Source organism: Lagenorhynchus albirostris, chromosome 3 (assembly GCF_949774975.1).
Source record: "Lagenorhynchus albirostris chromosome 3, mLagAlb1.1, whole genome shotgun sequence".
NCBI classification, from domain to species: domain Eukaryota; kingdom Metazoa; phylum Chordata; class Mammalia; order Artiodactyla; family Delphinidae; genus Lagenorhynchus; species Lagenorhynchus albirostris.
In genome coordinates, this window is record NC_083097.1 from 136,645,384 (window position 1) to 136,670,311 (window position 24,928).

A 24,928-nucleotide genomic window follows, 5' to 3' on the forward strand; every position below is an offset into this window, starting at 1 on the left:
AGTGATAAAGTTGCAGGTTACAAAATTAACGCACAGAAATCACTTGTATTTCTGTACACTTAACAACAACAGATCAGAAAGAAATTAAGGAAACAATCCCACTTACCATCACATCAAAAAGAATAAAATACCTAGGAATAAACCTACCTAAGGAGGAAAGAGACCTGTACTCTGAAAACTATAAGATGCTGATGAAAAGAATTAAAGATGATACCAACAGATGGAGAGATATACCATGTTCTTGGATTGGAAGAATCAATATTGTCAAATGACTGTACTACCCAAGGCAATCTACAGATTCAATGCAATCCCTATCAAACTACCAATGGCATTTTTCACAGAACTAGACCACAAAATTTTATAATTTGTATGGAAACACAGAAGACCCCATATAGCCAAAGCTATTTGAAAAAGAAAGAGCTGGAGGAATCAGGCTCTCTGACTTCAGACTATGCTACAAAGCTACAGTTGCCAAAATACTATGGTACTGGCACAAAAGTAGAAATAGAGATCAAAGGAATAGGCTAGAAAGCCCAGAAATAAACCCACACACCTATGGTCAGTTAATCTATGACAAAAGAGGCAAGAGCATACAGTGGAGAAAAGACAGTCTCTTCAATAAGTGGTGCTGGGAAAACTGGACAGCTACATGTAAAAGAATGAAACTAGAACATTCTTTAACGCCATACACAAAAATAAACTCAAAATGGTTTAAAGACTTAAATATAAGACATGACAGCATAAAACTCCTAGAAGAGAACATAGGCAAAACATTCTCTGACATATATCATACCAATGTTTTCTTAGGTCAGTCTCCCAAGGCAATAGAAATAAAAGCAAAAATAAACAAATGGGACCTAAAGGAAACCATAAACAAAATGAAAAGGCAACCTACATACTGGGAGGAAATATTTACAAACAAAGCGACCTACAGGAGATTAATCTCCAAAATATACAAATAGCTCATGCAGCTCAATATAAAACAGACAAACCAACCAGTCAAAAAATTGGCAGATCTAAATAGACATTTCTCCAAAGAAGACATATGGATGGCCAAAAAGCACATGAAAATATGCTCAACATCACTAACTGTAAGAGGAATGCAAATCAAAACTACAATGAGGTATCACCTCACACTGGTCAGGATGGCCATCATCAAAATACCTACAAACAACAAATGCTGGAGAGGGTATGGATAAAAGGGAACCCTCTTGCACTGTTGGTGGGAATGTAAATTGATACAGCCACTATGGAGGTTTCTTAAAAAACAGCTACCATGTGATCCAGCAATCCCACTCCTGGGCATATATCTGGAGAAAACCATAATTTGAAAGGATATATGCACCCTGGTGTTCACTGCAGCACTATTTACAATAGCCAAGACATGGAAGCAACCCAAATGTTCACTGACAGAAGAATGGATGAAGAAGATGTGGTACATGTATACAATGGAATATTACTCAGCCATAAGAAAGAATGATATAATGCCATTTGTAGCAACGTGGACCTAGAGATTGTCATACTGAGTGAGAAAAGTCAGAGAAAGACAAAGATCATATGATATCACTTATGTGGAACTAAAAAATGATATAAATGAACTTACAAAATAGAAACAGACTCACGGACTTTGTAAACAAACTTATGGTTACCAAAGGGGAAAGGTTGGGGGAGGGATAAATTAGGAGTTTGGGATTAACATATACACACTATATAAAATAGGTAATATAAAATATATAATCAACAAGAACCTACTGTATAGCACAGGGAACTCTACTCAATAATCAGTAATAACATTATTACTGTTATTACTAATAGCATATATGGGAAAAGAATCTGAAAAGGAATGGGTATATGTATATGTATAACTGAATCACTTTGCTATACCCCTGAAACTAACGCAACACTATAAATCAAGTATACTCTTATATAAAACAAAAATTAAATTGAAAAAGGAATAATCCAGTTAAAAAATTGAAACTGTATTAATCCTTAAAAAAAAAAGAATACAAGGTTCCTGACCTCCAAGACAATACTTATGAGCAGGCCCTTTGCAGAAGAAGTTTGCAGAGCCCCGATTTAGACCGTAAGCCTCATGAGAGTGGGGACCACGTATGTCTAGATCTCTGCTCTATACCCAGTGCCTGATAATGTTCCCGACACAGCAGATGTTCAATAATTATTTGAACAAACTAAGTACATCTTGGTGGTTCTATTGTCCTCACATGCATCCTGGAGTTTTAACGTGAAAATGTGTTTCCTTCCACAGGTCGTGTTAGGACCTTGTGCGTTTCCACTTGCTCTGCCTGGCTGGAATCTCTGCACCCCGGGGAGACCGTATTGAACCCCATGATGGCATCGCTGAGACTGGGCGCCTGTTTTTCCTCCCAAGAAGCCACAGTGCCGTAATTAACTCACTGTTCACATTTCAGAGCAGGCAGGGTTTTAATCCCCTCGGAAATTGGTTTCGGACATGGAAGTTATAGTTCTCCACCCTCTAATTGCAAAGGGGAGATAATAGGGCATCAGTATCGCCATTTCGATCCCGGTATCGAGCTGGAAATAAATATCATTTAAGCTCTGAAAGCATGGCTGGCTGGAAACGTTTCCTTTTCTATTTCACAGATTTAATGCAGAGAAGAGGCTGTGCTTATTCAAAAAAACGATTCTCTTGGAGGCAAGGAAAAAACATTAAAGGGGGGCATTTTGAATTCTAACTACACAGTCTTTCTGGTCAAATAGAGACTTGTTTGCATGGGCTTGCTGAAATAATGGTACCATCCAGTGTATGGAATTTACGTTATTTTTTGTCATGCTGCTTCTTTACATATACATTGAACTTTGCACAGAAATGCCTATTCCCAAGTCAGGGTAACTGTGACTTTCCTGAAAGCAGGCCTGGGAGAATGGAGTGAGAGGAAAAAATATATGCCATTTTGTAGCTGCTACTTGGCTACTGTGTTTCGCTTCCATCACTCTGGTCTTAATCCTCCCTTTTTCCTTATGCAAGAAGGAATTGGATTCTATTTGGAGTCTCTTGGGGATTATTCAAAGGTCCTCAAGCTAGATAATGAAAAGCGCAGGCCCTGTTCTCTCCCTTAGTACAGCAGTGCTCTGACTTCTTCCTATGCCCATTGTTAATCGAGGGCTTTGCAAACAAGAGCCTCTGACAGTTTTAATACCTCAGTTGGTGTGTGCCTGCTTTGGGCCCTTATCAACAAGACAAAAACACACATATCTTTCAGAGAAACAATCATACCTTCAAATGATTGTATAGTGCTCCGTGCCATCCAGAGCTCTGATGCTAAAACCTCTCGATAATACTTCTAGGGACAGAGAGAGTCCTATTCTCCCCATATTATGGACGAGGAAACCAAGGCTCAGAGAGTTGAAGTAACTCTTTCAAGTTTACAAAGCATACTAGAGTCAGGCAAGACTAAAACCCAGATGATCACCCTGCTCTAAACATTTTTGCTAATGTATATTTTATTTAGAAGTCCTTGTTGGGAATGCTGGCGATGTTGAAGTGATACACAGGGTCTTGGGTGGCAACCTTCCCCTTCACTCTCCTGAGGGTGAGGGTTCTGCTCTTGCCTATCCGGGTGACTCTATCTGGGGAGGAAACCTAAGCTACAAGTTAGGCGAGTTGTTCTTCAAATCCTTCTTCCTTGCAGTCAGAAAAGAAATCTCATTTATGGAGGCCCTCTAAGAGTTACGACAGCAGCAACAATGATAAAAAGAAGAATGGCTAACTTTATAGGGTGATCACTAAGCGCTAATCACTTTCCACACAAGCTGTCAGTTCATCCCTGTGGCAAGTGTGCGAGAAAGGTACTATTACCATCCCCATTTTAGAGATGAGGAAACTAAGGTGTGAAGCCATTACCAAATAAAGGAGCCTCAGTTTGAACCAAATCTGATCTGACTCCAGAGTGCTCACGCCGCCTCCCACGTGCCAGGTGCATGCCAGACAGTACTGCCAATGTGGACGATAATCTCACCAAATAGTACTAGCCCCATTTTATCAAAGACGAAATTGAGGCTCAGAGAACTGAATTATCTTGCCCAACGTCACTGAGCTAGTAAGGGACAGTTTCAGGATTCAAAATCCAGGTTAGCCTGACTTATTTCCTTACATAGAGATGCTTTGTCTATTTCAGCGGGGAAAGCTGGCTGTCCCCTGGCCAGGACTCCCAAGGCTCGGGTGGGAGGTTACCGCAGGGCCACTCACCACGTTCTTGTAGAAGTAGTACGCCACCATCCTGGCCAGGCGTGAGTAACACCAGTGTCCGTGCACAAGCAGCAGCTTCTTGAGGTGTCTGAAGTGGGAGATGGCAAAGTCGCTGGACATGACGGCCTGAGAGGGCAGAGCAGACACATCAGCTTCCATTCACGGCTGCCAGTGCACCAAAGAGGCTCCCTGGAGGGTGCTGCTCTGTTCTGGGTCCACAGCCGGTAGGGTCTAAAAGACCCTTTGTCACGTGTAGCACCCTTGGGTGGCTTTATGGACTCTGACACCCCACCCTCTCCTCTGGGAAATGCAAATCCCACTAGAATCCAAGGAGGGCAGGTCAGAAGGGACCAGTGGTCTGGCCTGGCCCTTGACCTCCTTCCACTTATCCAATAAGCATTTACTGTGAACCAGTGTGTGTTGGGCACCATCTAGGGATGTGATGGTTGACCAGAGAGTAGGGGCTTCCATGCAAGTGATCCTCAAACCTCTCAACACCCTTGGCCACCCACCAAGGCAGGCCATTTGCTCCAGTCTCATGCGGAGCTGATGGATGGAGAGCTCTTCCTTTCCATGGAGCTGAAGTGTGTCTTTTGCCCTTGGGATGACTCAGAAACAAGGCCCAGTTCATGGTAATTTTTTAGAGTATGAGGTTTGGACGTGCCTGGTTATAAATCCTGGTCCGAGTCTTGGTCAGGGCATTTAACCGCTCTCAGCCTCAGTTTCCTCATCTGAAAAAGTGGAATAACAATCCCTAACACACAGGGTGGTGGCTGCTGAAATTAACTGGGATAATAAGTGTGAAGTGCGAATAGAGTGCTGGCCTACGATAGACACTCAAAAGGTGACGGTGTTCGATCCTCCCCACCAACAAATTTAGGCACCACCTAATGTCTGCACTGGTGGTGGGAATACAGTTGTTAATGGTTCAGAACGCCAAGGTGGGGTCTGTCTTAATGGGAAACATTAGCAGCTCCAGTTAGTATGTTTGTTCCAAGCTGAATTTGAGTAATTTTGGTACACTTTTAAGGTATACCAAGCAACTTATAGGTCCATCTAGCCATCACGACTCAAATGGCAATTGAAAAATATTTTCCGATGTCCTTACAGCTGTCACTGCTCACAGAGGGCACTGCAAACTTGGATGTGGGTGGAGGTTACAGGGAGGAAGCATGGAATCAGGAAGGCTTTGTTTTCCCTGAATGGTTGGGTACTATTTGGCTTTAGAATATGGGTATCGCCAGCTGTCTATAAGAAGCCAAGCATCTTTGATCACTCTCTTTATTCTGAAGGACTGGGCAGTAGGGATGCGGTGATGGAGGTTATGTATAGGCAAGGATATCTGTCTTTCAGATGATAATTCTGCAAAGCTCTTCAGTATAAATTCCTCCAACACTGTGGGGAATTGCTTAACTCACTAATAAGGATAAAGGAGAGTAAGAAAGTAACAAGTAGAGTTGAAGCAAATGATACCTGCATGCCTTCCTGTCCAGATATTCCAATCCCAATATCAGCAGCTTGAATCATGCTTACGTCATTTGCTCCATCACCTGAAAGGAGAGAGGTCATGAGATCCTGGTCCAACTGCTATGTGACCATGAGAAGTTTTATACAAGCGGCACTAAATCGTCCCTATTTTATGCACAAGTGAATCCTTTTAATGTTGCTCTGAATAGTCCTATAGGAAGAGTCACTGCTACAGGACTTTAGCCTGAGAGATCTTTTCTTCTTTGGACAAGAAGCCCTACTCTTTCTTTATCATTTACCAAATATTTATTGTGTCCTTTTTTTAGGTACAATGTTAGGTATTGGGAATACAATGGTATGTGAGCCTTTGGCAGTGCTTTACAGTTTGCCAAAAAGGCCTTCTCAGGTGTTACAGTGGGCTTCACTGAGAAGCAGATGGAGAATTTGAGCAACACAGGGGCTCGGCAAGGGTAATCCAGGTAGTGAAGGGACCCGGAAGCCCTGGAACTAAGATCTTTCTGTTTCCACGGCCAGCAAACCTCCCCTCACTCAGTATAACTTATACTGGCCATATCAAGACAACTGGAATGCTGGACAGCTAAATCATCAGAGATTGTCAGTGGTGTCCAAGGACAGAGACAACGTTCAGTGATGTTTCTAAATAGAGGAACATGGGATTGACTCATTTTTTAGGTTGAGGTACATTGAGTCACTTTGGGTTCCCACTCAATGAATCAGTTGATTCAGAGAACTGGAGGTTAGGGCATGGAAATACATACACACACATGCCACCTTTTATACCAGCACCGTCAAACAGATGTTCCTGTGATAGAAATGTCCTATATCTTTACTGTCCAATTTGAAAACCATTAGCCCCCTATGACTACTGAAATGTGGCTGGTGAATTTCTATTTAATTTTAAGTTTAACTTTAAATAGCCACATATAACAGGTGGCAACCATGTTGGACGGCACAGCTCTCAACAGTGAGGTCTTCCTCACGAGCCTGGCTTTTCCAGACTAGGATGCCTTATCCATCAGACTAGAGTTTAGCAAACTTTTTCTGTAAAGGGCCAGATAGTAAATATTTTAGGCTTTGTGGGCCAAGAAGCAAAACTGAACAACTGTTCCTGCTGAGAGGCAAATCGTTTTTACACATTTTACTATTAAAAACACAAAAACCATTCTTAGCATCTCTACAGAAATATGCAGTGGGCCAGTCTCAGCTTGAGGGCCATGATTTGTAGACTGAACTGGCTTCATCCTTCTCCTTCTCCTGGGCCACCTGTTTTTCCAGTGGGTTCTCATAATGATCTGCAAGTCAATTTATATGAGATATTAGAGAGAATATGGATTTGGGGGAGAAAATTTCCTTCTCCTAATTATCTGGCAACAAAATTCATTAGGCTCAAAAATTGTGTCAGTGTAAGTTGCTGTTGTTATTCTTCTAACGATGATTTTTTTTTTCCTTGATAGCACAGCAGTGCATGATTTTCATCTTCCCCATGGCAGAACAAATCCACCCTTTAACCTCTTCTGTTTGCAAGGCAGTGGAAGCAGAGGTGTGGAATCCCGCTATTTCTTGCCCTGCTGGTTTTGTTTCTGCTGCTGTGGCAGTGAAGCCAGTCCCTTACCTGTGGGAATCAATCCCGGGCTACTGCCTTGAAGTTTGGAAGAGGACAATTCAGGGAATACAGTTAGGATGCAGTTGCTAAAGCTCTGCTCCCTCTATTCTTTCTGCCCACTCCCTCTTTTTTTTTCTGGTTTTGAACTGCTTTTACCTGAAGACCAGGAGAAAAGGAAAAAAAAAAAAAACCCACCAATGTAAAGTAGGCCCCTTATTTGAAATGCCAGGAAAGAAAATCTCTTTCCATGTCTTTGCAGGAGGAAGAGAACCTGAACCATCTGTAAGAATGTCCTCACACAAAAGCAACGTTTACCACGTGCTTGGTATGCGCTGGGCACGGGATGGAACTGAGTAAGACTGACATTGCCCCTCCACTCAGGAAACTTCTGGTCTCCTGAGCAGCCCAGCACTGAAGGCGTAACAGTGCTGTGGAGCCCTGTGGGAGCCCACGGAGTAAAGGAACATTAGGCGGGATTGGAGGAGGTTTTACAGAGGAAACGGCTTGAGCAAAGGTCAGGAAGCGAGAGAGGACGAGGCTCCTGGAGAATGGTAAGCAGCTTCATGTGATTGGGACATGGACTGCTGAATGTTGTGGGGAGGAAGGTGGCTGGAGAGATAATGGAGCCCAGATCGTGAAGGTTCTTGTAAACCCGCTTTGGTTGTTCCTGGAAGGTTTGAAGTAAGGACACTTCATTTCTCTGCCTCAACCATGGCTAAAATTTAATCCCCTATGAGAAATTCTTCAACAACCAACAAGCCAGCGTTTACTGAGGGTATGCTTTGTGTAGAGTCTTATATTTAGAAATGAATATACAACACTAAACGTGGGACAAGCTTCACTTTTTAGACCTCCCCACCAGCCGTCAACACTCGACAGAATATCAAGTCCACAGGCACCTGAGGTGCGTGGTATTGTGCCATGTGTTAAGTATGGAAGGGCACATGGTCGGCATCCCAGAAGTGAGTGGGCCTGGATGTATATTGAGCTACCTGGATATTCTGAACTTGAGGCCCCTCTTGCCTTTGGCCTCCATCCAAGTCCTGACTTTTCCTTAGCAGACCTGCTCATCCTGAGAACTTGGATTTGCTCGCCCACCCTGCTTAGCTGCTGCTCACCTGCTGACTGCCACATCTTGATTGTCACGTTGAACTCTCTCCCTCTAAGACAATGACCCTCAGCTTGAGCATCCTGACGGTGATACGTGACCCCTCACCTCTGGTCCAGAGTGGGCTTGCCCAGCGTCCCCCCCACATCTCCGCATGATGGGTACCTATGGAAAGGGTCATGGCTCTCAGCCTGTCTCGCACCAGCTTGACGAGCATACTCTTCTGGAGTGGGGTGGAGCGGCAGCACAGGACAGACCGGCAATACTGGGTCAACTCCAGAAATTTCTCCTCCAGTTTTCCCTGGAAAATGGCATTCAACGTCTTCCCATCGATGACCAATCCAACCTCTGGAACTGCAGCTCCTGAGGTGGGGGGTGGCGTCGCAGAAGGTAGGCTGAAGAACCCAGAGAGCTTGTGGTCTGGCTTCTGTGGTCCATGAAGTTGCTTTACCTCTTCCAATACCAAGTTGAGGATGGATTCACAGGTTTCCTATAAAGAGCAGAATAATGAATTGGGTGTCAGTAAGCAACATTAGAAACAGGTTAAAAATGTCACTTTATCCTTTAGTTAAAGAGTTATAAAACTCTACCCCCATAGAGATGACCCGGGATTTCACTCTCTGATTTTGACATTTCTCTGCAATATTTCAAACAGCATCAAAGCAATAGTAATTTGGAAACAAATTAATGGCCCAAATAGGAGAGACAGCTTGGGAATGGGAGTGGAGATAGCACAGCAAGATGCGGGCCTTTTACAGGGATGATAGAATGTAGTAAATGATACTGATATGATGGCAAATGATGACAACGTGTCGTGCTGGTATCCTACTTTCCATTTCTAACAAGTCATTTCTGTTCTCCTTTGTTCCTCACAACATTCCTGTGTGGTAGGTAGGGTGAGTATTACTGACTTTAGTTTCGAGATGAGGAAATTGAAACAGTGAAATCCTTAATAACTTGCCCAAGGTCATCTCGAATTGTGGCTTCTTAACTGAAAAAATACATTGCGTGTTTATCCGTTTGTATAAATGTATTGGTCGTACTGGTTAAAACTGAGTATGTGGGCTTCCCTGGTGGCGCAGTGGTTGAGAGTCTGCCTGCCGATGCAGGGGACATGGGTTTGTGCCCTAGTCCGGGAGGATCCCACATGCCGTGGAGCGGCTGGGCCCGTGAGCCATGGCCACTGAGCCTGCGTGTCCGGAGCCTGTGCTCCGCAACGGGAGAGGCCACAACAGTGAGAGGCCTGTGTACCGCAAAAAACAAAAAATACCTGACCATGTATGTGAGTCTTATTGAGTTTTTCTGATGTTTACCTTGAAACATGGTGAAGAAATTATTTCCTCTTATCAATTCTCCTCCATTACTTTTGATTGTATCAAAGATAAAGACAGATCTCGGATCTAAAGATATCCTTAATACCTCTTTCACTTGTTTAAACATCACTTTTAACTAAAGATAGAGAAAAGTGGTGGCAGTCAGCTGTATTATCAATTTTAATTTCATTGTTCTGTTCACGGGGTCTTTATTTAGCAGTGTTCTTTTATCCGTGGCAAGGGATGATGATTTTTCATTTACTTTAGTGCTAAAAATTCTTCTAAAAATAAGTTTTGAAAAGTTCAAAGTGAGTCTATTTAAATGAAATCATTAAATAAACAACAGTATAGATAATATGTGGATTTAGGCAAAAATCGTGAAGGTTGTTCTGAAATGACAAGTTTGGAGACCCCTGATCTAGAAGCTTCTGAGAATATTTGGAATAATTTCTTCTGGAGTGAGTAGGACTGCAGCTCATTATTCTGGAGGCTTCCTTTAGGGGATGCTAAACTGAGCACTGCAAGCAAGAGGATGTGCACAGGACCTAGCGGGGCCACAGGAAGTAGCTCAGGAGCAGGTGGTTATACCCGAAGCACTTTTCTGGGAAAGAGATCAAGGTAGTCCTTGCTGGAACTTGGGGTTGGCACACAGTATATACAGGCATACCTTGGAGATATTGTGGGTTTGGTTCCAGACCACTGCAATAAAGTGAATATTGCAATAAAGTGAGTCACATGAGATTTTTGGTTTCCCAGGACATATAAAAGTTATCTTTAGTAAGTATACAATAACATTATGTCTAAAAAAACTGTACATATATTAAAATACTTATGGCTAAAAAGTGCTATCATCTGAGCCTTCAGCAAGTTGTAATCCTTTTGCTGGGGGAGGGTCTTGCCTCGATGTCCATGGCTGCTGACTGATCTGGGTGGTGGTTGCTAAGGCTGGGGTAGCTGAGGCGATTTCTTAAAATAAGACAACAGTGAAGTGTGCCACATCGATGGACTCTTCCTTTCATGAAGGATTTCTGTGTAGCCTGCAATGCTGTTTGGTGGCATTTTACCCACAGTAGAACTTTCTGAATTGGAGTCAATCCTCTCAAACCCTGCTGCTGCTTTGTCAACTGAATTTATGTAATATGCTAAATCCTTTGTTGTCATTTCAACAATCTTCACAGCATCTTCACCAGGAGTAGATTCCATCTCAAGAAACCACTTTCTTTGCTCATCCATAAGAAGCAACGCCTCAACTATTAAAGTTTTATCATGAGATTGCAGCAATTCAGTCACATCTTCAGGCTCCACTTCTAATTCCAGTTCTCTTGCCATTGCCACCACATCTGCAGTGACTCCCTGCACGGAAGACTTGAACCCCTCAAAGTCATCCATGAGGGTTAGAATCAGCTTCTTCTAAACTCCTGGTAGTGTTGGTATTTTGTCCTCTTCCCATGAGTCACAAATGTTCATAATAGCATCTAGAATGGTGAATCCTTTCCATAGGTTTTCAATTTATTTTGCCCACAACCAGCAGAGGAATCACTGCCTATGGCAGTTATAACCTTATGGAATATATTTCTTAAATAATGACTTGAAAGTTGAAGTTCCTCCTTGATCCATGGGCTGTAGAATGGATGTCATGTTATCAGGCATGAAAACAACATTAATCTCACTGTACATCTCCATCAGAGCTCTCAGGCGACCAGGTGCATTGTCAGTGAGCAGTAATATTTTGAAAGGAATCTTTTTTTCTGAGCAGTAGTAGGTCTCAGCAGTGGGCTTAAAATATTCATTAAACCATGCTGTAAACAGTTACGCTGTCATCCAGGTTTTGTTGTTCCTTTTATAGAACACCGGCAGAGTAGATTTTAGCATAATTCTTAAAGGTCCTAGGATTTTCATAATGGTCAATGAGCATCGGCTTCAACTTAAAGTCACCAGCTGATTAGCCCCTAACAGAGTCAGCCTGTCCCTTGAAGCTTTGAAGCCGGGCACTGACTTCTCTCTAGCCATAAAAGTCCTAGACTGCATCTGCTTCCAATATAACACTGTTTTCTCTACATTGAAAATTTGTTGTTTAGTATGGCCACCTTCGTTAATGATCTTAGATCTTCTGGATAACTTGCTGCAGCCTCTACTTGCTTCACCTTGTACTTTTATGTGATGGAGACGTCTTCTTTCCTCAAACCTCATGAACCAACCTCTGCTAGCTTCCAACTTTTCTTCTTCAGCTTCCTCACCTCTCTCAGCCTTCATGGAATTGAAGAGAGTTAGGGCCTTGCTCTGGACTAGGCTTTGGCTTAAAGGCATGTTGTGGCTGGCTTGATCTTCTCTCCAGAACACTAGAACTTTCTCTGTATCAGCAGCAAGGCTGATTCACTTTCTTATCATTCATGTGTTTATCGGAGTAGCACTTTTAATCTCCTTCAAGAATTTTTCCTTTGCATTCACAACTTAGCTAACTGGCACAAGACACCTAGCTTTTGGTCTGTCCCAGCTTTCAACATGCCTTCTTTGCTAAGCTTAATTATTTCTAGCTTTTGGTTTAAAGCTAGAATTTCTAGCTTTTGGTTAAAAGCTAGAGATATGCAACCCTTCCTCTCAAACACTTGGAGGCCACTGTAGGGTTATTAATTGACCTAATTTTGACATTGTTGTGTCTCAGGGAATAGGGAGGCCTGAGGAGAGTGGGGGGAGATGGAGCAACCTGTTCGTGGAGCAGTCAGAACACCGACAACATTTATCAGTTAGGTTCGCTATGTTATATGGGTGCAGTTCGTGGTACCCTAAAACATCAAAGAACACTAGTCACAGATCACCATAACAAATACAGTAATAATAAAGAAGTTTGAAATACTGCGAGAGTTACCAAAATGTGACCCAGAGACCCAGAGTGATCAAATGCTTTTGGAAAGATGGCGCCAACAGACTTGTTCAATGCAGGGTTGCCACGAAACTTCAATTTGTAAAAAACAGTATCTGCAAAGTGCAATGAAGTGCAATAAAATGAGGTATGCTGTCAATTCCTCCAACATGTGACTGCAGCAAGTCATTGGGAATATAAGCTTCAAAATAAAATCTCTGAATTTACTTATTTCAAATTTTCTATGTAATAATCATAATCGTTACCATTCATTTAACATTCAGTATCTGTCAGTGCTGAGGCAGGCAGCCTCTAAGATGGTTCTCAGTGATCTCCATCTCCTGGTATTCATGTCCTTCCTTGTGTAACCTCCAGCCCTTGAGTGTGGTTATGACTAATGACTCCTTTCTAATGAAGAGAATTCTGCAAAAGTGATGGGATGTCGCTTCCCAGGTCAGTTTATCTAAAGACTGTGGCTACCAATCTTGGCAATCTTTCTCACTCTCTGTCTTGAATGGCTTACCCTGGAGAAAACCAGCTGTCACGTTGTGAAGCAGCTCGGTAGAGGGGCCCCTGTGGTGAGGAACCCAAGCCTGTCAATAATCATGTCCGTGAGCTTGCAAGGACTCCTCTCCATCACCAAATGACCCAACCAGTTGAGCCTTTAGGTGAGCTCACATCCCTGACCGATAGCCTAACTGCAACCCCAGGAGAGACCTTGAACCAGAGGTACCCAGCTAAGCTGCTCCTGGACTCATAACCCACACATACTGTGGGATAATAAATGTTTACTGTTTTCAGCTGCTAAGTTTTGGGGTAATTTGTTAACTCATATAAATGCAGTGCTAGTAAGTATTGTTCTTCTGTGAACTTACTTAACCCTCCCAATAGCCTCTGAAATAAATCTTTTTAATCCCTATTCTACAGATGAGAAGAACGAAGTTCAGAGAGATATGGTATCTGGATCATATTACGCCTTCAATATGTTGTTAATAATAACAATAATAGTTGCTATTACCAGTTCCTATCTAATACTGTATAGTCCCTTCTAAAATTCCTTGACAGATCAACATTTCCAGTGATGGATTAGTAATTTTCTCGTGTTATGGATGAGAACCCTGAGTTCTAGACAGGTCCCATAGCTTGCTTATAGCTTTAAGATACATAACAAAGAAACCATAGCCCTAAATCAATTTATGTTGAATCAGGCAGATTAAAACCCTTGGAGGAAATAGCCACCAAATATGTAATTACATTAAACTGGGGTTTAAATAAGTCTGAGATTTAGAATAGGTTTCCCCAGTTTCTGTCTTAACATATCTCTGCACCTACTACTTTCCCAAGGGGATGAGAAAGCCTAATTTTCCAGGTTTAGTGGGCCTGGGGGTGTAGGCAGGGTCCAACATTCAGGTACCATCTTGGAGGGTTGTGGACAGCTTTAAAATTGTTGACAGTGACTGAGCTCAACTTGGAACGTGGCCCACAGTTCCTTGGGAACGTTGGCTAATTAATCAAGAGGCATCTTCCGCTTCCTACAGGAATGCATTGCATTTAACAGAACCCACAGAAGCCCACTCTATCCCCCTCAGGAGCACTCACAGGCTTGTTGATATCCTCCTCCTGGAATCTGCTGGAGTGAAATGATCATTGCAAATGGAATTTCCATTGCCAGTGGGGCAGGCAGACATCCACACTATTACAGGGATCAAGCACTCAAGCCAGCTGCAAATTACTTTCTTTCCTAGGCATCATATTAATGCCAAGATTTCCCTGAGAATAGTTTCATTTTGAAGATTCATTGGGGTTTAATCTAATCATGGCATTATCTGTTCACCTGACAAGAAAGTAAGTGATTTTCCCAATTCATCTAAAGGGCCTCTGGCACTTTTATTAGGATTCACTACCTCTTTAAAAAAATATGTGTACGTGGATTCTTCATGGAATGAAAACCAAATTGAAACCTGTAAACGTCTCTTCTGGGTCCAGTTCAGCCCCAGGCAAAAGTGAAGGAGTGAGGTTGCATCATCCTTCTTCCTGCCTCTCTTTCTGCGCTGTTCTTTCCATCTTCCGTCTTCCTCCCTGTCTCCATCCTTCTCCCCATGGTATGTTTTAGGTCTCCAGGTGCCCCCCCCCCACAACCCACTGCTTTCCTTGTTACAACCGCACATCTAATCCAGTCCTGTTCCCTTTGATAGGAGCACACAACTCAATGCCTACTTCCCATATTCATCAGCCACGGAGATAGTGGAACTTTACTTTCTGCAGTTTGCATCGTGAAAATAGATTTTTTCCTCCTAATATAAATATAAAACTGTGTTATGACTTTAAATACGCTTCTTTAGACTTTATACAGTCCTCTGTCTCCAAACCTTGCTCCCTGCCACTCACAACCTATTCAGGCTGAAAATTACAGTTTTCAAACTTCGCTTATCTTTCTCTCTCTCCTCCATCCCATCAAAACATACTGGTCTCACGTGTCATTTCCTTCAGGTTTTATTCTGTGGCAACAAATTGCACATACGAATTGGAGCTGAAATTTTAAACTCAGAATCATTTCTATTCAATTGGGGTTTTTCAATGGATAAGTTTATCCAAAGTATAAGAAACAATTGAGGATCTGTGAGCAAACAGTCTGGTATAATGCAAATAGCACTGGCCTGGCCGGAGAAGAGCATTTTAGACTTGGTCCATCAGAAACTACCAGGGTGGCCCTGGGCAAGTGACTTAGCTCCAGTGGTCCTCAGTTTCTCACGTGTAGAATGGGGAGACTGGGCCAAGGATGAGATTCGAGAGAGGCACAACTTGCTACTAGGTACTGCTAGATGTAATATAAATAGACTGGTCAACGATATGTGGGGATGGGGTCGAGGATATTGGGCTGGATGCCTTCTAGGACCCTTGGAATTCCAAGATTTGGGGGTAGGGGTGCGTCTCCTGTGTACCCAAGTCCCACCCGCAATCCCGGCTCCTGTTGGCCTAGAAGCTGCTCCGCACTTGGACATTTGAGCTCTACTTTGGCCTCACCTGACTTTCTGTGTTAATGGAATAAACGGTGTCCTTCTGGTCTAACAGTCTGCAGGCATAGGCGATATTGACTGCCGTCTGCTGCTTATCTCCAGTCAGGACCCAGAGCCGGATCCCAGCCTCCTGCAGAGCAGCGACTGTATCTGGAACTCCTTCCTGCAGCCGGTCTTCGATCCCAGTGGCTCCTGGAGTGATTAGAGACAGCAGAACTCACATTTATGTTGAGAAAGTAGCTGCTTAATTTCCCCAAAGCCCTATCAAGCCAGGCAATGATTATTAACTTATCTCCCGTGTTCTAGGCTGTGCTAAATGCCCAGGATACAGCCGTGAAATAGACAGAGCTGGTCCCCACCCTCTCGGTACTCAAAGGCCTGTTGAGTAAGGATTTATAACTGAGCTATTTGAGGAGAGAAGCCCCGGGTGCCGGGCAAACATATATCAGGAGACCCAAACTTCATTTGGAAGGTCAGGGAAGGCCTTGCTGAGGAAGGGCCACTTAAGCTCAGACCTGGGAGATAAACCCAAAAGGTGGGGAAGGAGGGGGAATTCCAGGCAGAGGGATCAGCATGTGTGAAGGCCCAGAGGTCAGAGTAGAAGATGACACAGAAAGGCAGACAGAGCAGGGAGAGAGAGGAGGCCAGGCAGGGAGGGGTGGAGCTGGATCCTGTAGAGCCTATCAGGGCATGAAGGGATTTGGCATTTTTTGGTAGCAAAGAAAGCTATGAAAGGGAGTTAAGTTGGAGACTGATGGGATCGGTTATGAATTTTAAGAAGATCATTCTCAAGAATGGATTGGAGGGTGGAGGAAGCAGGATGAGATTCAGGGCTAACAGAGGAGAGCTGGTGTGGCTGGACTGGCATAGCGGCAATAGGAGTGGAAAGATATGGAGAGACTGGAATCTTTGCTCTGCAAGCGCTCACCACAGAATTAACAGAGACTTGGGTTTTTGATAACGTTCTTAGAGGGCATTAAACATGCGGATTCCATCATTTTTTGAATGGTCTCAAGCTTTGAGCCAAACTTGATGATTGTATACCCAAATACCCAATAGCTGCTCAGTGATTAAGCAAAAATAAATCTGCATTTAAATTGAGATTCATTTCAGACCACAGACTAATGGCTACCCATCTCACTCTGGGCAGGAACAGGCGTGCCATTTCTTTTAATAATCCCGAGTGACAATAGCTTGGCAAAGCAGTTACATTAGATGCATATTGAAAAGTTGATTTAATATCGTGGGACTCGGTGTGAATGCATGGCAGCTTTTTAGTGGTGTGACAGTTTCTTCGTGGCAGGATGAAATCTCTTCCCAGCCCTAGTCCTCTCCATCACAAGCCATCTGGAGGGAAGAAAACAAACCTCTCTATCCCGAAATGTGCCTGTTTTATATTTCAGGCCCAAGTGCACAGGTAAACCAACCCATGAAAAGTGATGCCCGACCCTCATCTTTTCCGCCGAGCGTTTGCCTGGAAAGTGAGACTGAAAATGATGTGTGTTACCGGGAGGCAGGGTGAAGGAGAGAGCAGGAAAAACACATTTAGTTGTGTGAAAGAGAAAATGAAACAGGAAGGTGGTGAGAGCCTTTCTCAGCCAGGGAAGCCCATGGGTCCTGACAAGTGTGTTCTCTTTCATGCACTACCGGCTCAGGGGCATTTCTCACCAGCTGAGGCCAGAAGGCTCCCCTGAAACAAAAGAAACCGCAGGGGAGAGGGTGTGAAGGGGGTCAGGTGCCCTAATGGGATGACATTCCGGGGGTGGCCCGAGGTGCCGGATGGCGCTGTCTGGACTAGCTACCGTCTACTTCCTGTTAAAATGGGTTCTCGAGGCCAGCTTTCAAGGGGGCCTTGTGAGGCAGCAGACAAAGGCCCCTGCAGTCCAAACACAGGAAACAGAAAAGCCGAAGGAGGTGGGGAGCAAACCTGTCTCCTCCTGTTTTCCCCCCATCTGACCAAATCTTGCTGGTACCTTTTTTATATAAAGAGGTATTACCGTCTTCCTACAGCGACCCTGGGTCTTCCCCCTTCAACCCTGCCTGGCTGAGCTTGGTGATTTAGCCAGAGGAGGCGCAAAGGCTCAGAGGGGTATGGGGATGTGTCCCTGGGCACACAGCAAGGTCACCACAGGGCCAAGATGTGGCCTTCATCCCCAGGCCAGCACTGCCTCCCAAGATGAAAGAAGCCTTTTGCCACGTGGCCAGTATGTGCACGCTGTTCAGGCATCGCCTTTTCCGGGATCTTATTCCCGAGCTGTGAAGAGATTAGTCTGATAAATAAAGCCTCCCCCTTCTCCCTTGGCAACGCTTTTCCTTCAGCAGAAATCCAACCCTGTCTCTTAGCTGGTGTTTTCCATCTTTCCCCCGAGAGTATCTATCTAACTTCTATACGTCTTTACAGCAGCAGAGTGATTTTTGTAAAACGCAAATCTGTCCCTGCTTTGATCCCCTTCCCCTCTCCAAAGCTTTAGCCTGTGATCTACACGGCCCTTCATAACCTGCATCCTGCTGATCTCCCCCGCACTCTGGGGTCCAGCCGTAGGAGACCTCTGAGTCCCCAGCCAGCCCAGGCTTTCCTGCCTCCAGGCCTTCATTCGGGCCCTTCCGTCTCCTGGAACACCCTCCCCCTTTGACCAGCTCCTTTTCTCTGCTCAGTTCCGGCTGTCCTGCACCCTCCTTGGCTCTGCAGTATGTTGCCGCCACCTCCTTTGTGCTTTCATCCCACCAGGTACATCTTCCAGCCCACCTCTCATCACACTCTGAGGAAATTACTTGTTTAATCAACCAAGTGTCTTTGCTAGACTCTGAGCTCCAGGAGGGCAGGGTCTGTGTGTTTTTTTTTTTTTTTTTTTTGGAGTATAGTATTTACAGTGTTGTGTTAGTTTCAGGTGAGGGTCTGCGGCTCTTGTGCCCTGTTGTAGCCACGATACCTAGCATGCTACTTGGCACATAGTAGGTGCTCAATAAACATTTGAACGACTGGAGGAGAAGCAACCAGGCTTCATCCGGCAGGGAGTGCAGGAATGCTCCTGGGGCATCCTCAGGAATCTGCGTGTGGAGTCTGGGTTGGATATCGGCACAGCCCATTGGCGCCAAATGCCTGGAAGGGCACCCCAGGGAGGTTCCTAATTGAGACACATTTGAAGCAGTGTCAGAATCAAGGCCAAGAACTCCCTTTCCAGCTTGCAGCATTCCTTTTTAAAAATGTAATGATAACTTATTTTTACCTACCGAGTAAGATGAGTTGGTTCTCCAGGTGCTGTGCTGTCTCCAAGAGAAGCTCATCTCTGTTGTTGAGGGACGCCTCAGCCTCACGCCGGAAACTGGCCCATCTCTGGAAGTCCTCTTCACTTAAGATCTATGCAAAAAGAAGAGGCTTGTTCACAGCTCTGGGTGACTCCCTCCCCCTGCCCATGTGCTGGGCCTCCTACGGGCCAGTTTGAGCTTCACTGTACAATTAGATGGGGCTTTTCCCTCAATTTTTTTTTTTTTTGAGTCTTGAATTGATGAAGGATTGGTTCTTCGTGTTCCATTATCATCAAACTTCTGTTGAGCCCCTGTGATGCTCTGGTCACCGGAGATATACCAGTGATCGAGACAGACAAGAATCCTACAGGCCTGGGCTTATGTGCTAGTGGAGGGTGAGAGACATGATCCAAGTGAATAATTTAAAAGAATGGATCATGTCAAGGAGTTCCATACAGAAAACAAAGAGGGTGATATGACGGCGTACGACAGGGTAGGGGGATAGTTGTGGGAAGAGGGGTTATTTCATTTGGATCGTCAGGTCCCTTAGACACGGTGACATGTTGGCTGAGATCCAATGACGAGAAGGCTTCTGTCACGGGGAGGGGTAAGTTCAAAGGCCATGAAATAGCAATGGACGTGGATTTCTTTCTGTCCCTTGAACTTACCAGTTGGCTTAAGGATGGAAAGCCAGGTGGAGAGGACCAGCAATGAGTCTGGAAAGGTGAGAAGCATCCAGATCTTGCATAGCCTGGTAGACCATTCCACTAGCTGCTGGGGGTGCCCAGTGGCTGAAAGAATCCAACTAGAGGGCATATCTGGAGTCCAGAGCACTTTTAGACCCCTCTGTTGGCATTATAGCCTCACTGTCTCTTTTTTTTTTTTTTTTGCGGTACGTGGGCCTCTCACTGTTGTGGCCTCTCCTGTTGCGGAGCACAGGCTCCAGACGCGCAGGCTCAGCGGCCATGGCTCATGGGCCCAGCCGCTCCGCGGCATGTGGGATCTTCCTAGACCGGGGCACGAACCCGTGTCCCCTGCATCGGCAGGCGGACTCTCAACCACTGCGCCACCAGGGAAGCCCCTCTCTGTCTCTTATAGTAATGAATGACTCTTTCCTTCAAGCATCAACTATTCTTTAATTTTCCCTCTGTGCGCGGCACTGTAGGGAAAACCAAGGGGACACAGGTAGGCCTTTTGCTCTCAAGGAAGAAGAGTCTCATCAGAGGAGGCAAAATAGGAATAGATAATGTAAATAAAAAATAGAAGGTGGTAAGGATATAATTACAATTTATAGAATAGTAATGCGGGTCACTGTCCCAGGTGCTGTACCTGTGTTATCTTAGTTGATGTCCCTGACAATTATATGAGGTAGGGAACACTAGTACCTTTTTACAGATAAAAACATCCCCAAACTCAGAGAGGTGAAGAAACTTGCCCAAGGTCACACCACAGATACGTGGTGAGATTGGGACTTGTCTCCTGGTAGGTCTGGCTTTAAAGCGGGTGCTCTTAAACTTTATGGTGCACTAAGCACCTACAAAAGAGATGAAGAGCTCTGGGGATTTATGGAGAAGAAGCCACTTCTAGCCATCTTGAAATGTATGCCCATCATAGCTCCCCTGATTTTAGGTGCCTCATTAGATGCCCCAGCTCTGGGATTCATAGCTCTTTGCCTCCTTTCCTGTAGGGGCAGCAAAGTGAGAGACCTGAAGGGCATAAGGTGGGTAATCTACTTGACTATAGCTGGGACAAGGGCAATGCAATCGGGAATGGTAGGAAACATGACCAACCCCAGCACACAGCAGAATATATCCTTCATCAAAGGGATCAGCTGCTACATGGCTCTAGCTATTTGTAGCTATTCAAGAATGGAGATCCAGTTTTCCAGATCCTCTGCACTTTCAAGAGAAACCAGAAATCTAGATTTGTATGTGATCACATAAAATCTCCCCAATTCCAAATCTAGACAAATAATGCAAATGTTCAAAGGATATTTGAAGGCAAAATTATAACATTAAAAAATTATGATCATCAGTTACATAGACAATGGAAAGCAAGGAACCACAAAGCCACACTAATAAGGAACCTTCCCACTCAGATTTTTGTCCCAGCAAAATCGTCAAAGTCATGGGTCTCTGTGGTCAGGATAGCTAATTTTGAAAATATTAAAACAACCAACATTGAGGATCTTCTAAAAAAGAAATAGAAAAGACAGAAGCAGGGTCGAGGCCTTTCAGCCACTAAGCGTGGAACTTGTTCTCACCTTCTTGGCGATGCACAGTGTTCGAAGGCCATCTCTCGCATACAAGTCTAGATGCCTCTGGGTCTGGGCTCGGATTTTCCTCACCTTCTTTTCCACATCAGTGTCAGTCACTGTCAAATAGTCATTATCCCCCATGAGGTCGTGGGCAATTGCTTAGGGATCCCGTTCCTAACACTCAGGCATCTTTAGAGGAGGAATTCCCTCACACCCCCGCCCCCCGGTAAACATGGAACAGCTCTCCCAGGCTGCCCTGGAAGGCGGTAACTCCACGGGTCCTTAAATTGTCTGCTGTCTCTATCTGATCATCCAACGTCTGGCTGAGAGAAGTACTATTTAGGGAAGGTAGGTGGTTCCAGGTATTGTTCCCAAATGCCTGTTTGCAGGAATTCCCTGGCGGTCCAGTGGTTAGGACAATGTGCTTCCACTGCAGGGGGCATGGGTTTGATCCCTGGTCAGGGACCTAAGATCCTGCATGCTGTGAGGCAAAAAAAAAAAAAAAAAAGCATGGATAACCCAAACATCTGTTTGCATCAGAACCACCAGGGAACTTAAACCAATAATTCGCAGGTCAGGTTGAAGGCCTGCTGAATCAGGGGACGAGAAGTCTGAGTGTTTCTTATTACCTAAGGAGTTTTCCATGTGGCTAGTTTAGCCCTGGATGACCAGTTTGCTAAGTCTCAGAGATACTATCCATCACCTTCTCCGTCATCTACTTCAGTCCTTATAGCAAGTTGCTTCCAAGGTGGCTACAGACCTGAATCTCATGACTAAGTTCCTCACCGTACTGGGTTTGCCGAGTTAGGCTTAGAAAAAGTATTTTTTGGATTCCTATAAATCTAGTGTGAAAAATATTTCATTGTGTTGCTCAAAGTCCCCCTTTTGAAGTCCTACATAATACGATTCTCTTAGAAGAAATTTATCTGTTTCTTTTGAAATTCCAGTACTTTGATCTATCAGAGAAAAAAGAATTTTTCAGCCTGGGCTGGTGGTTGTGGGGCAGGATTGATGCAATCACCGCTTCCTTTATCTAAGATGTCACAGACATCACTAATCAATGGCAGCACTTTGTAAATGTGAGCTTGGAAGAAGCTTCTGAATCCTTCTTTACCAGGGCTGGACTGAGATCTTTAGAAGCCCTAAGCGGTAAACAGATTTTGTGCACTTTGTCCATCCCTCCATATGATGCAAAATTAAAAGTACAATTCTTAACAGTATGATAAGTATAAGGAAGTCCAACAAAGCTCTCACTTTCTCCATGATACTATTCTAAGGCTGCTTTTATGCAGTATAAAAATCCCTTCAAAGATTATTTTCTCATTTTTCAGATGCTACTGGTTTCCTGGTACCTTAACGACAGTCTTTGTACCTTATCTTTTTGAGCACTATCTACAATATTTTATTTTCAAAGACATCAGCTCCCGAGATTAAACACCTTTTGCCTTCTACCTGTGTGCCTTTGAGTTTACATTTTTGCTCAGGCTACCAGGAACCTCAGGGTCAAATTGAATGTTCAAACACTGTAAATATATTAAACGCTGAGGTTATTTTTCCCCCTCCTTTTGAAATCTTTGCTTTGCAAATCTTATAGTAACACTGTCTATGTATTTTTTATCGGAGGCATCGGTAATCCATTTTGGAATCAGGTGAGGAACAGAGAAAGAAACATCTCCAGGGCAGTGTGGAAGGCTGTTGCCCGGGGATAGAATGCCGTGGCACCCTTGTCTAGGAAACACTGAATTCACTTGTCTGCCAGAGTCTGGGGATGAAGAGACTTAATTAGCTCCCTTCCCATTCAAAACACTCATCAACCCCCATGATCCTCTTGGCTCTCATCCATAGCTGATAATTCAGGAGGCACAGGGCTGCCTGGGCAATTCTAAAGCTTGGCTAGAATCTACCACCCTGGGAGAATCACAGCCCCATAACTGTCTTCTCCTTGCTAGCAATCAGGAAGCGGCTGCACACTAATTCATGCTGTTCCAAAATTGGACACTGATATGTAGGGACTTTGGAACATTTTTCTGGCTTGGAGCAAGTTTATGAAAATCTGTTTGGGGGAGGCTGGGGAAAGGCACGATAAAGAGGACCACCCGAGGCTTCCCAGAGTGAACCGAGCCTGATGCAGAATTCTGGCAGCATGGGAAGAGCCCTGAACTAGGATTCAGGATACCTCCACATAGGATTTACCACCAGTTAGCTGGGACCACTTCTTTTAAGTCACTTCCCTCTTTGGGTTCAGTTGGCTTCTCTCCAAAACTAAGAGTTAGGACCACAGCGTGTTCTAGGGTATGTTAATAGGTGTCCTGGTGGAAAAAAAAATTGTGTATGGGGAGTCCATCTTTAAATGAGTTTGGAAAACTAGAAACTGGGATAAATAAAGTTAAAGAAGTTCCTCTATGACAAGACTGCCCAAACAAAGCCTTTAATAAGTTCATAATGAGCTCCGTCATTCTCCAGGTCGTGGAGACGTGGAAAGCAAGCTGCTTTGTGGAGAGCATCTTGAGGGTTTGTGTTCCAGTTGGGACCTGCCGGACTGAGTGACACTCTAACCTGAGCCCCTGGTTACCATCCACGCCGCCTGTTAAATAAGCCCTCTCTCCTTGGAACCCGGTGGGGTGGACTCACCACAGGCTGGGTCTTCCAGCAGGTCCATGATAACGCAGTCGGCACCCTTGGTGTAGACGATGATCTCACCGGTCAGCGGGTGCCTCACGACCACGGACATCCTCTTCCTGACAGAGTCAAACTCCAGGGTGCAGAGGACATCGAAGGTGAGGCAGGTGCCCTGGGGCAAGCGCACGGTCACCTGCTTGGGCGTCCGGGACACCAGCGTGAAGCTGTAGGCACGGGCAGCGTGCACCAGGGCAGCCTCATCAGGGCTCTCGGCCTCGTAACAGACTTCGGGGCCGGCCAGGCTGAGGGCCGGGTCCTGCAGCACCTCCTCCAGGGAGGCACCCGGACCCACCCCCAGGATGTCACCCTGCTCCCACGTGCTGCTCCTGTAGCCGCCGTCGGTGGAGTAGCCGCCACTGCTCACAGACGCGTCGTCTCTCTCTTCCGAGTCCGTGGTGGGCATGTTGGCCCCCAAACTCTCCCCCAGGTCCACGTCGGAGGGTGCGGTGGTCGAGAATGACTGGCTGAGGCTCGAAAGCTTCAACTTGCGGAACAGCTGCTGAATCTTCTCCAGGGATGTCACCAGAGCCTTGGTCGAGGGTGGCACTGTGACCTTGTGGTAGAGGAGGGAAGGAGACCGTGACTCTCCAGGTTGGGAAAACTATCAAGCTGTCTTATGAATCTCATTTTGCAATCAGTGAATTAGGTGGGCCTTCAGTGATGGTGGGCAAGTCTTCTCCCCTCTGTGAGCCTCGGTTTACCCACCTATAGCATGAGGGAGTTAGGCCATTGGTTTCCTTCCAGCCCTGACTTCCTAGGGATTGGCGATACTCATTTTCCTCTATCTTATGACCATCCCACTCTGATCATGGGCAAAGCAAAGGAGACAAAAGCCAAACTCACAGTAGGGGTTCACATGCCCTGCACCCTTATCATCGCCTTGTCTGCTTTATTTTTGCACGCAGCATCTCACTTCATCCTCCCAGCGATGCTAGGGGATCCTATCATTATCCCAATTTCTGGATGAGGCAACTGAGGCATAAAGAGGGTAAATTGGCTGTGATCACCCAGTGTGTAGATAGCAGAGCTGGGTCTCAAGTCTGGGTCTGTCTGACTCCAGGGATTGGGCTCTTGAGCTACCTGCCAGCTAAAGCCTCCCCACTGACGTGCAAATTGAGAACTGGATGCT

General features: G+C 44.9%; 1 protein-coding gene and 1 long non-coding RNA gene across 4 annotated transcripts in view; one reads left to right on the forward strand and one right to left on the reverse strand.

Annotated features, from left to right (window-relative positions):
- Positions 1–2,541, forward strand: part of LOC132518560 (uncharacterized) — a 144,140-nt gene extending 141,599 nt beyond the window's left edge. For all 3 annotated transcript variants that reach the window (XR_009539915.1, XR_009539913.1, XR_009539914.1), the window contains one exon: positions 2,267–2,541. This is a non-coding gene — a long non-coding RNA (uncharacterized LOC132518560). The remainder of the gene's footprint in view (positions 1–2,266) is intronic.
- The window catches only part of ATP10B (ATPase phospholipid transporting 10B (putative)), a 123,534-nt gene that overhangs the window by 22,710 nt on the left and 75,896 nt on the right, over positions 1–24,928 (reverse strand). The window contains exons 11-17 of the mRNA XM_060146524.1: positions 23,752–24,352; positions 21,127–21,236; positions 18,849–18,975; positions 15,625–15,809; positions 8,593–8,917; positions 5,702–5,778; positions 4,229–4,354 (exon numbers count right to left, since the gene is read on the reverse strand). Of these exons, the coding sequence (XP_060002507.1) occupies positions 4,229–4,354; positions 5,702–5,778; positions 8,593–8,917; positions 15,625–15,809; positions 18,849–18,975; positions 21,127–21,236; positions 23,752–24,352 (1,551 nt within the window). The remainder of the gene's footprint in view (positions 1–4,228; positions 4,355–5,701; positions 5,779–8,592; positions 8,918–15,624; positions 15,810–18,848; positions 18,976–21,126; positions 21,237–23,751; positions 24,353–24,928) is intronic.